Source organism: Sciurus vulgaris (assembly GCF_902686455.1).
Source record: "Sciurus vulgaris genome assembly, chromosome: 16".
Classification (NCBI taxonomy): Eukaryota; Metazoa; Chordata; class Mammalia; order Rodentia; family Sciuridae; genus Sciurus; species Sciurus vulgaris.
In genome coordinates, this window is record NC_136477.1 from 50,711,168 (window position 1) to 50,724,145 (window position 12,978).

At 41.5% G+C, this 12,978-nt stretch overlaps 1 protein-coding gene across 1 annotated transcript in view; it reads right to left on the reverse strand.

Annotated features, from left to right (window-relative positions):
• Positions 1-7,504: 7,504 nt before the first annotated feature.
• CACNA2D3 (calcium voltage-gated channel auxiliary subunit alpha2delta 3) overlaps positions 7,505-12,978 on the reverse strand; it is an 871,596-nt gene continuing 866,122 nt past the window's right edge. The window contains 3 exon segments of the mRNA XM_079115690.1: positions 7,505-7,902; positions 9,772-9,851; positions 10,412-10,527. Coding sequence (XP_078971816.1) covers positions 7,813-7,902; positions 9,772-9,851; positions 10,412-10,527 — 286 coding nt within the window. The 3' untranslated portion in view covers positions 7,505-7,812.

The window sequence follows — 12,978 nt, forward strand, 5'->3', positions numbered from 1 at the left end:
CATACCCAACTCGATGAGACAGTGGCATTGGTGCACCAGGCTGCGCATCGGCATTGCCGCCAGTCGCTCTGTGAGACCAGGCTGTGGAACACCGGAGTTGGAGGGCTGGTGGTGGCAGGTAGACTGTACAGTAGCATGCAGTATGTCTGAGTGCAGTATGTTCTTCCCGGTCTTAATAACAGCACGTATGGAAACAAAGTGACATGGCAAAATCTGACACAATAGCAAATTGAACAGGGGTCTATTCAGCTGGCTTCAGATTCTGGCTGAGTCCATCACTGTCTGTGAGACTTGGCCAGGTCCTGCAGTCTCTCCAAATCTGAGGCCAGTCATCAACATGTGCCTTCTTGCAGCTAGTGCCTGCTCTTATTGTGAGGAATATGTAAAGATATGACTGTGAAGAGCTTTCCATAGCCAGTGTTATGGTTGGGATGTGGGGTGTCCCCCAGGAGCTCACTGTGAGACCATGCAAGAAGGTTCAGAGGAGAAAGGAATAGGTTGTGAAGGGTCTTAACCCAATCAGTGAATTGATCCCTGATGGATTAACTGAGTGATAACCAAAGGTGGGTAGGGTGTGACTGGAGGAGGTGGGTTCTTGGGGTGATGCCTTTGGGGTACATATTTGTATCTGGAGGTGGAGTCTCTCTCTGCTTCCCGATCACTGTGTGAGCTGCTTCCTTCTGCCACACTCTTCCGCCATGATGTTCAGCCTCACCTCAAACCCCAAGGAATGGAGCTGGCTGTTCATGGACTAAGACCTCTGAAACCATGAGCCCCCAAATAAACCTTTCCTCCCCTAAATTGTTCTCCTCCCATGATGCTGACCTCAGCCTGAAGATTCACGGTGGCCTCACAGAATAGTTCACTTGATAATCTCAAGACATAGAAAACTACGGCAGTGTAACTATCATTGAGAACACAGATATTACTGTTAAGAATGTCACATCATGCCATGGTGACAAAGTCTCATTATAAAGATGCCCCTCAAATACTTCTTGCCCTTCAGTCATCCATTAACCATTTGCAACTCAGATAACTGCAATATGGTGTAGAGCATATGATCTTGTGGTGGATTTTGTTAAGATTCTTACAGCCTCGCCTGGTGGTCTCTAGCAGTGACATGACACACGGTATTCCAGTTCTGGGCAGGTGGCACAGCTTGGGCTGAGAGAAGCAATTTGCTTTGAGGTTGCCCGTGCTGGCAGCAGCACTGGGATTGTGTGCCTCAATCTATTACCTAAAATTGCAGGGAAAGAGACGATCATGTACCGTGCTGAAGTGCATTGGTATCAGCCTGTTTCCTCTGTCTTTGAATTCAAGTAGCCGTAACACTAACAGGCTAAAATGAACTGTGTTCTTTCCATCTGTACTTATGTGGATATAAGGACATTAGATTACACTAAAGTATTTAACAGTGTCTGAAATGATACTAGTTGGTAGGATGTTCAAGGAAAAATTGGGCAACCACATTAGTATTGTGGTAGCTGCGGTACCCACGCGCCGACGCTATTTGGGTGTGTCTGATGTCTGTGGGGTATTCCTAATTTATCATCATAGGAGACCTCCAAATATTGGCAGTAATGACATTCTAAATGAGGGAGTTGACAGATTAGGGCTCACATGACAAATCTGGCCAGCTGCCTGCCTTGTGCGGTTGATAGGCAAGGAGCAGTGTCGATAATTTTAAATGTTTGGGTGGGGGAGAAAAGAATATTTTTTGAATTTTTAAATTTTATTTGTTCTACTTAGTTGTACATGACAGTAGAATGCATTTATACATTTTGAGAGATCCTACATAAATGGAGTATAATCTCATTTTTCTGATTATCCAGTGACATGTGAAAACAAGTTCAGGTTTCATTGTCCTTAAAGTGTGACTGGAACAGAACTACCCATGGCACACAATGGCAGAATCAGCTTTCGCAGAGACTCGAAGGCCTGTGCAGTCTGAGCCCGGTACTCTGGGCCTTTGTAGGGAGTTTGCTGACTCTAGTTTAAACCAGCCCGCATTGCCTATCCTGTGCGCCTGAGAAGAAAGGAGGGCTGTTTGATTTATTAGGAAAGCAGAGGCGCGTTCAAGGCAGTGCGGGCCACCTCCAGAAGGCAGAGAGAGCCAAGAACTATCTTTTGAATGTTAGGAAGAATGTAGGCACTGGGCCCTAATCCAACATGCTGTGTCTAATCAGAGCTAACAATACGGTGTCTGTAATCTGCAGTTGCATGTAGCCTTTGGAGTGTCCAAATGCTGCTGAATTACAGCATCCTGAACTAGCGCGTATTGTCATCTTGACGTACTGCCTAGCAGAGGGGACTGGGGTCTGCTGTGTTGTTGAATTATAGACCGTAGCCATTAAGGGAAAAGGTGTGGCGTTAGGGCCTGTTTGTACTCAGTGTAGCACCTTTGGTTAACCCAGTCCGTGAGCCTCAGGTTCCTCATCTGTTAAATGGGAATGATCGATAGGAGGGGTATCCCAGGGTGGTCTCAAGATGTATGTGAAATGATGATACAAAGTGCCCCAATGATACCTTGCAAGTAGGAGTCTTTGGTACATGGCATTGTGTGGTGTCTTATTTATTCATTCATTCAGTAAACACTTCCTGGGTCTCATTGACATTGGGGAGCTATCCCAAGCATTAGGGGCATGGCAGTGGCATGGCAGTGAACACAGACGAGGCCCTGCCACTAAGAGTGTGAGGAGGGAACTCTGACAGTCAACAAGAAAATGTCAGATTCTCATCAATGCCATGATCTGAATGAAACCGCAGGCAGTGAGAGGGTGATCCTGTGTGAGTGGAAGACGGAGGCCTGATGAGATGATTGAGGCCCCTGTCTGAGTATTTGAGAATGTAATGTGCTGGCTGCTGTTTTAGTGAAATGTAGTTTGATATCTTTTTTTTTTTTTTTTTTTTTTTTTTTTTTTTGGTACCAGGGATCAAACCCAGGGGTGCTTCACCACTGAGCCATATCCCCAGCCCATTTTATTTTTATTTTGAGGGAGGGCCTCTCTAAGTTGCTTAGGACGTCACTAAGTTGCTGAGGCTGGTCTTGAACTTGGGATCCTCCTTCGTCAGCCTCCTGAGCCACTAGGATTATAGGTATGTGCCACGGTGCCCATTGTAGTTCAGCAACTTACACTATGTCAGGGATCCCTGTGGGGAGAAGGCTATGGCATCACTGTTAATTCAGAAGACAAAATCTGTAATGATTGCTAAAAGACTAGAGTAGGCTGTCTCAATTTTGTCATTATGCAAATATTTGGTTCAACAATTCTTGTAGGACAGGGTAAGCTGTCGTAGGTTTTGTAAGATGTTGGTAGCATACCTGGCCTCTGCCCATTCTATGCCGGTCGCACTCTGTCTCCCCACAAATGACAAACAAAAATGTCTCCAGCCACTGCCAGTTGTTCCCTGTGGGGCAAAGTTGTCCAGGGTTTGTAACCATTGGGTTTGAGGAAATGGTGCCTGCAAAGCCACCTGCAGGCGTTTGATTTGCTACGTGCTGGATGTATATGACGAAGTCATGCTAGCAGAAATGCCACCAATGGACTCCTCAGCATATATGTGTCAATTAGAGACATCTTCACAAGGCCAAATTGCAGACACTGCTGATGGCTCTCAGGGGGCTGTTCAATTATCATGCCCTCCAGTAGTGAGGCTAATAAAACTGTATTCTTCTGCCTCTAATTTCCTATAACAAGAGCAATATGATCCTCTGCAGGGCTGTACTCACAATTTAAATAATAATGCTGTATTCCCTCATTCTATACTACTTGACACAGTAAATAGTTTTTCCCAACACCATCACTATTATGTTTTAGCATGTTATGTTGTTCTAACACTGTGTTCCATTCACTACTGATAAGAAAATATGGAGATTTCCAGTCTTTAAATTTAATAGGACAAATAAAGGTATCACATCATCTTGTTTGTCGCGCTTGCTATTCTAACCTCAATAAATAATGCAATTTTATATTTTTTATGAACTTTGATTAGGATCTATAGATAAAATGAATTTTATATGAATATATGTGTATAAGGTTACAAATACTGTTATAATAGTATTATATACATGCATATAACATGTGTATATAGTAGCATATATAACATGTTAATATGTGTGTATATAATACTAACATTAAGTATTTACATTTTCAGAAGAATATTGCTATGTACTATGATGAACTACAGATGCCTTCTGAAGCTGTTCGTGATCATATTGTATGTCACAGTATGTTATTTTAGTAACTTATTGTGCTCTATGATATACTAAATGACATCATAGCTCTAGTCTGTTAATTAGCGATAAGCTACACTTATTAAAGAGCTCTCAGATGGGATCCCTTTAGGTATGGTTGTATCAATCATGTTAACATTGCAACAGAAATCTCCTACTTCAAATTCTAGCAATGACAGCACAATAGGGAACGTCCCTTTGCCCTCTGCAACAGTGACAACTCATGAGGCATACCACAGGGCTACACACATTTGCTCCATGGCGGCTGACAGTGCAGCCCTTACTACTACTTGCTTAAGTGTTTATTGAGGGTCTGCTCTGATTCCAAGACTCTTCTCAGAGCTGGGAATACAGCAGTGGGGGGAATAAAAGAAAAAAAAAAAAAAAACTTCTCTGTGCTTATATTTGCCTGAGGAGAGAGAAACAACAAACAATTCCAAAAGAACTATGCAGTGAGACCCAGCAGGGCAGGCGGGGGAGGTGTGTGGGAATTGCATTTGTGAACCAGGAAGGTAGGGAAGCTGCTTAGGATGGAAGGAAGGAAAGACTGGAAGCAGGTGTGGGAGTGAGGCACATGGGCAAAGAGAAAGACTGCCCCAGCAGAGAACGGCAGGTGCAAAGGCCCTGCACTGGGTACCCACCTAAAATATTTGAGGAGTGGGAAGCTCACATTGCTTGAGTGCAGCAGCGAGGAGAAGCATGTGATGCGGTCAGAGAAGGGATGAGGAGAGGGCAGCTTGTATGGAGCCTTGTAGGTCATGGTCAAGTCAATTCATTCATTATGAGATTGTATTTTCCCAAAATCAACACTTTTATAATAAGTTTTTGCTCTGCAGCCTCACACTTTATTCAAGCCCTGCTTTTCTAGCGCTCTGCCGTATGCAATTTACAATAGTGGCAAATGGCCTGGCTCCATATTCCAGCTCTGACACTTTCCAGCCATACGACTTTGGGAATATTCCTTTCCCTCTGTGCCTGCATTTCTGCGTCTGTAAAATGGAGATACTTCTCCCATCGTGTCTCTGGGTCTTCGGTGAGGATCACAGGGGTTGAATAAGGAAGGTGTTTAAGGAGCGCCAGGCTGTCGATCTCAGTCGAGATGAGCGGTGACGTTTGTCATTGGTGGTGGTTTTATTTGTATCACATGCCTTGCTCTAGGAGCTGGAGATAAAGGCACAAAAGGTGTTAGAGAAGTCCTTGCTCTCAAGGAGCTACAGGACAGTGGCCTCACCTGAAAATAAAGTTATTCCAGATACTGGGATAAAGGAAAAAGTAAAACCAAAGTAGCGAAGCTGTGGTGAAGAACTGTTTTCCCAGGGTGTTCCTGAGGAAGGGTATTTGAAGTGTGGCTAGGAGGAGGAGCCATGTGAAGTCCGGGTCTGGGGCCTTCCGGTCTGAGGACGTAGGAAGATAAAAGGCCGGGAGAAGGGGGCACACCTGGCATTTTCAAGGGACAGAAGAGCAGACCGGTGGAGTTCAAGAAGCCTGGATCACAGCAACACACTGCAGGGCTAGGAAGGGAGAAAAAGCCCACAGCTGCAACCCAGCGGGGCCCATAGGTCATTGGGTCTCATACTTGGCTTCCCATTAGCATTATCAAAATAGACACATGCGTGGGTCCTGACCCTAGAGAGTTAAGATGATCGAAAGCTCCCAAGGTGACTCTAACACAGACTTCGAGAACCACCACTGTGGACTCTGGTAAGGGATCTGTATGTTCCAATAGTACTGTGCTAGGGTCTGACTGCCTGTTTCAGAAAAATGGCCACAGCCCATGCATGGAGAAGGGACCGTGGAGTTGGCGAGGTGTCACTCAAGGTGGAAGAGACCACTGAGGACGTGGTCTGGGCTGGATTCAGAGCAGTTTGAAAGCAGACAGCCGCAGTAAGGCAATGGTGAGAAGTGATGGTCAGGTCTGGTGTGCGGAAGACAGAGCTGGTGAGACCAGTGGGCTGGGGTTGGAAAGCACAGAGAAGGGCGTGTGGGAAGCAAAGAGGGGATTGAAGGGGCTCGTAGACAGTTGTACTGAAGACGCATTAAGTTGGAGAAAATGGTTCGCTATCCTGGAGCTAAGTGGGGTGTCCAGTTGCTTGGCGCCATTTTGGAACTGAACATGAGAGTCCCCAGTGTGTCATTCAGAAGAATGCCATGAGGTACTGTGTGACTCTCAGCTGTGATCTCTTTGCCACAAAAAATGGGATACAAAGGATACCACTCCACTGTCCAGAATGGAACAGGAAAGGACATTATGTATTACATTTTATATTGTTAGTATTCCATTATGGGCACTTTAATATACTTATTGTTTCCACATTGCTCAGTGTAATATGATGCATTTTTTTTTTGCATGTAATGAGCCCATTTATTAATTTACCAAGTGTCCAGAGGTGAACAATAGCAATCATGGCTGTTAAAATTTTGACCATTTAGCATGTAAAAGATTGTTATATGGAAAATAGCACTGGAGGTTAAACTTGAAGTTTAACAACATAGTATTGTGATCCTATAAAAACTGAAATTGTTTTAGTAATGGGGTAATAGGACAACATCAATTTTTCTGAAATATTAACAGGATAATGTGTCCCTTTTTAGAGCTTAAGTGGCATTCTCTAGGCGACTTTTAGATATTCATCCCGTAAAGTGAGGCCTTCTCTACTTAAGCATGGAAATTATTCCATTTTATGTGGTAACCACGAGCCAATGGAATCTGTGTTTGGTTCAGGATCCAGCATTTTAGGAATGTTTACGGGTCTGGGGAGTTTCACATTTTGTAATATTTGAGATCTAATTTCATCTCTTATTTATGAGGAAAGCTAGAAGCCAAATGCTCCAGCAATAAGCCTGAAGGTCTTTCATGGTCATTCTTCTTGTCCTCCTTCAAGACTTTCAGAATAAATTCCTAGGATTTATGACTGCTGTATTTCTATTCTTAAATAGTTCAGCACTTGAATCTTATGCAAGCTTGTGTTCTCATCCAAATTATAATTTCTATTGAAGTTCCAGGATTCCATGTAATAAACTCTCCCCATGCAGATGATACTTTGATTTACTTGTGTAAATATTTTTACAACTGAGTGGACTATCTAAACAATTATTAAATATTTGTCTAGAATCTGCTTTAGAACACATTCTCTGCCAACAATCTTTTTTTTTTTTAAACTAGTTTCTGGAATGGGTGACTTTTTCTCTCATACCTTTTTTTTTTTTTAAAGTCTGTTCTCAGCCATCAAGCAATGATAAAATCCACACAGGAGATTATGATTTTAATATACTTTATTTAAAAAGTACACAGTTTTAAATTGGTTTCAATGGGTTTCAAGCAGAAGGGACACTGCGTACACTTTGCGGTCCCGTTTCTGATGAGGGATGAGTATCGTGGAGCAAACTCACATTGGCATGACTGGCAAAAGTAAAAAGATAATTTTTTTTTGTCAACATATCTTTAAGAGTTTATATCACGCACAGTTTAAAATCATGAGATGCTGATGGTTGGACTATATTTTATGTCTATGTCGCACCATATTTGGGTTCACAGTTTATCCATGATTTAGCATGCCAAGAGAACATCTCAGTCAATGTCACCTCAAGAAGAGTATTGAAAGCAGAGGGAGCAGAAGGGTTGTCTGGGCCTGGAGACTTGGTGCACCCCCACACTCCCTCGCATTCTCCTAGGGGTAAAGCAGGGGTTGGTTAGACCAAGAAATGCATTCCAGGACCCCTTAAAATTCCAAAACCATGTTCTCCCATCCAAGAACCAAATTGTCTGAGAAGTAGATGATATAAGGTCTTAATTTCATCAAGTCAGAAGAATCTGATAGTTGGGTAAGCCATAAGATGTTAATTACTCCTTGCATACTCTTCAAGAATGTTCAGGAGGAATCTACTGTGCTTATATTGTATAAGCAAATTATTGGCCTACTAGTTCCCTGACAGAATGCAAATAAATGGTCAATATCTAAGAGGCCTGATCATTTCAGACACTCAGTCAGAAGGATCTGTAGGCATCTTTTCTTCCTAGGTGGGACAAGGTGAGCCTGTTTTACAAAAGTGAAGTGATTTCTATTCTACAAGCTGAATCTACTACCCAACAAATTGTACTAACTCCATACTACTTCTGTTCTTATTGATGGACATTCTTTTCCCCTTCTGTTCTTTATGCTGAATGGAGGTCCTTATCAGCCAGTGGTCTTTGCCCCTGCATGCTGGAGTGTACAGCTCAAAAGTGTCTTTGCCTTTGATGGCCTGATATTTTGTCATTTCCTATATGTCCTTGGTTTATTTTAACTCAGGTTTGCTTAAGTTATCAATTTAAAAGAGCTCTTTATTACTTGACTTTAAAATGTTTTTTCAAGTTCTATAAATTAGCTATTGACTAAGTTTTCTCATAGATGAGTTATAATTTTTGTGTAGTTAAGTGGATCTGTTTTCTTCCATAGCTTTCTGGTCTTGGAGCCCTCTCTAATCCCTAGAGAGACTATTATTTTACCATGTAAGACTAATCTACATTCTCTTTGAATTGAACCTTTGTAATAAATTTTTTATTCTGTTCCATTGACCTCATTTCACTATTCTAGAAACTTAAAACTACTGATTTTTGTATGTTTATCTTGTATCCAGTTACCTAAGCAAATCATCTTATTAACTCCAGTAGTTTTTACTCTAATGACTTGAATGTCTAAGTATGCAGTTCCTGGTTTTAATTGAACTGATTTTATGGCTTTTGGACTATTGTCTGTATTTGCATTTTTATATACAGATTTTGAGAGTGTACCTTTTCAAAGGCCTTTTTAGCATATATACTTGTACAGTGCTATTAAATTACTTTTTGAATATAGAAGCAAACATTCTTAATAAATTCCAAGTTCTTATTGGTTTTATGCTAAATTTAACAATTATCCATGTTATTTAAAGGTGAAACTAATGTTCAATTGACTGTAGAGGCATTTTCAAGAGTAGATATCTTCCCATTCTTCCTATATAGTAATTTTCCTTGGGGTGGGAGTGGGTAGGAGTTAATAACCTTCTAGATTCAAATTTTTTTTGCCTACAGCATTGCAGAAGATACTCTCTTCTATATGTGATAAATTCATCTTTTCAGGATTAAGGTTGTTTGTCTTCTGGGCAGCCCCCCGGGTATAAGTCGAATGTCTTCATACATGTAGTTAGAACATTTAAAGGTTTATTCCACCTTCATCAATGATGCCTAAGTAAATTTCTTATTAACAAAAGGTTATACAGGAAAATTAATTTTAGCTTCAATTTAATAAGTACACCAAGATAGTGATAAAATTATAGTGCATGTATAATAGACCATATAATAAAATTTTTAAAAAATATACATATGCAATAGGAAAAGAGTGATTAAGAAGGCATCAAGAGTCTGAATATTCAGGGCCATTAGCCTCTCTCTTCAGTTTCCTGAAAGGGTTCATTTTCTCACAAGTCAAATTTTTAGCTATAGTTAATTCTTTGACTACTGTGAGATTCTTATTTTCTTTTCCCCTCAGAATCACAGTAAGAACAACTTTCAGACTTACCTCAGGATGGAAGCCATGGCAAGATTCCGGACGTCTTCTGATCTTCTGAGCCTTTAAACGTTCACACTTCAGGGATTCATTATGTTGACTGTAGTTAAGGCATGTTTCCAAGGATGACTTTTTCTATTGAATTTCAGAGGTCCAAACTTGGCACTAGACTCCCTTAACAACTTCTCTTAACAGCTGGAAGGAAGTAAACTTTCTAATACTTCTCCCCCAGGTTTCTTTTCTATATTCCCCCAAAACTCATATGTGAGACAATGCAAGAATGTTCAGAGATGAGACGATTAGATTATGAGAGTTGTAACCTAATCAGTGCATTACTCTAACTGGGTGGGTGGTTGAAGGCAGTAGGTCACTAGAATCTCTTGCCTTTGGAGTTTATAGTTTATCCCTGGTGAGGAGAACTCTTTCTGCTTCCTGGTTGCCATTTCCTGAGCTTCCTTCCTCTACCATTCCCTTCTGCCATGATGTTTTGCCTCACCTTGGACCCAGAGCTATGGAGGCAACATGACCCTCTGAAATCAGGAGCCAAAATAACTTTTCTTCCTCTACATTGTTCTTGCCAGATCCTTTGGTCACAGCAATGAAAAACCTGACTAAACTACTGTTGATTCCTCTTACCAGTTTCATAAAAGGATATACCTGATTTCAATGGGCGCCATGGTGATGGGGGCCACAGACTCACAGAGGCAGCTGCTGTCTACCACCACCATGAACAGATTGCTGCTTGGGATTTGCTGGATGACAAAGGATCTGTTGAACAAGAAGCAACAAGACACTGAAAGGTAATTTGCCATCACTCAGTTGAGGATCTAAAAGAAAAGCTTTTCCTCCAGTGGTGACGACTAATAGCCTATAAAACAAGATTCAGAAACTGCTTTATGAGTAACGATGCCTCCCTCGCTGAGGCTTTTTACTTACGAATGCCAAGCTTTTCTAAGAAAATAGCTACGTGCAGCTAACACAACTTACTTTGGAGAGACTGGAATTTTATATGTTCAAAATAGAGTTGGTTAAATCACCTTGGTTTGTAAGGTTTAGAAGGCGAGGGTTTCCCAAGCCTGATTTCCAACATCCAGAGCCTCCTAATTATCCCAAGTTGCATTTAATGTCCCCTCAAGGTAGAGTTTTCTCGTTCCTCAAAGAGATTATATCATACAATGGCAAAAGATGTAGTGAATTTCCAAGATCTGTCCCACTGGGTGAATATAACTGCCCAGAAGAAAAACATGTGTTGAATACAATTTATGGTAGTCATTAAGGAGGTTCTATCCTCCTCAGATCCCAAGTTCTTGATGGATCTAGAAGGTCAGAGCTGCTGTATGACCTTAGGTCTACCAGTGGAGCCAGAACAATGAAAGCAAACTTGATGCTGCCCCCATCTTATAACCTGAAGCTTCCTGAAGAAGCCATATCTATATTAAAGGTCCTACAGGCGCTTGATCTGAGCTGACTAGCACATCATGATTGTGGAGACGTGGAATGCATAGGTTAAGAACGCAAATCATCATGGGCCATCATCGACCCCTTAACTTTTGTATCTGACCTAACGTTCTTACAACTAGTAAAACTACTCAGTGTAACACTAAGTTTAGACTAAACTTTCTAGCTTCCACCAAACCTAAAGTTAAAAATGGAAAAAAAATATCTGAAACCTGTCTACTAAAATGTTCTTGCTTTGCTATAACCCTCCTACCTAATGCCCAACCAATTGGCCTATGACTATATTAAAATTCTTGGAAATTCTTCCATGATTAGAACAAGTCATTCAGATTAACTTGAATCCTTGTTCCTGGGCCATAGTCACTGATATTTGGCTCAGAATAAACCATTTTCTAGTTTCCTATGAAGCATGGTCATTGTTTTATGTCAACAGTTTTGATCTCAATGAGGGGACCCTGGAGATGAGGAGCTGTCCAGCTAAGTGCCAGGCAGCACTGCCCCCGCTCCCCTCTCTGACCATGATGGCTGCTTGGGTGGATGTTGGTAAGTTTTTGATGAAATTTGAACCTTCTTCTTTTGCTCAACAGTCCTTTGAGTTAGTTGTTATATTTGAATAGCCACTCATTGTTGCGGAACATTAGAATTTTTGTTAGCGGGCACTCCTCCGTTATTTAAATGTGCAACCTTGCCCCTTTTCTTTCAGTACAGAAATTCTGTGAGCACCAAGTCCTAAGGATGCCTGCAAGGCTACAAATTGGCTCTCAGGGAGGTATCATAGTGCAATGGAGAAAATCTAAACTTTGTGCTTGGGTCAGTAGGATCTTTATTGGCTCATCCAGGAAGACATATATTGGGGGCAATTACCCCATGTTTTGAGCTCCCTCAGGGTGCATAATCATGTAAGATAAACCCAAGACAGAGTGGGAAAAATTGAGCTTGTGGTAAAAACTGAGGAAGTTACATAAGCAGCACAAACACAAATCCCATCAATCAGCATCAATGGTTCCAATCTAGGGGAAAAGAGGAGAGCCTAGCAAAATGGGAAACAAACTGAAGGAAGGTGGTAGTGCTTGGAGATTGGTACATCACATAATTTTCTGTCTGATAATTATGACATCTTAACTTGTAAATACGACTCATCCCTAAACTTCCCTATTTCTCCAACTGCTTACATTTCCCTCAGTGGGGTATATTTTATAGTCTTAAATTTGTTTTCTTGCATGCTAGAAAGCAAAGGTCTTATCTGGTTTGCTTTCAGGGTAAAGGTCCTGAAATCTGGTTGTAGCTGTCTAGCTGCAGCCAATTAAGTGAACATCCAGGTCTACATTTTGACATAAGGGGAAATGCTAAATCTAAGTCCATGAAAAGGAAAACAAATGATTTTCTCTGGTAATATTACCATTCTTTGGAATCAGAGTAAAATGGCCTAAAAATGGGTCCTAGAGACAGCATTGGCAGAATTTAATTCAGACTCATCAAGGTGCACTAGCCCCGGAGTTCCTAGAGGTGGGGTTCTCCCAGCTGCTCTGCACTTGCTTGGCAGGGATTTCTCCTGCACTCTTTAGTGTAGTTGAGTTCATGACAATATCTTATGTCCTCTTCTGGTGAATCCACTTGTGGTTCTGTATGCCTAGTTTAATACTTTGTTTCACTGGCATGCGTATTTTAAGACTTCTTTGTGACTATCTTTATAATTGGCACTTAAGGATTATCCTGGGGTTGTGGCTCAGTAGCAGAGCACTTGCCTAGCAAGCTGGGTTC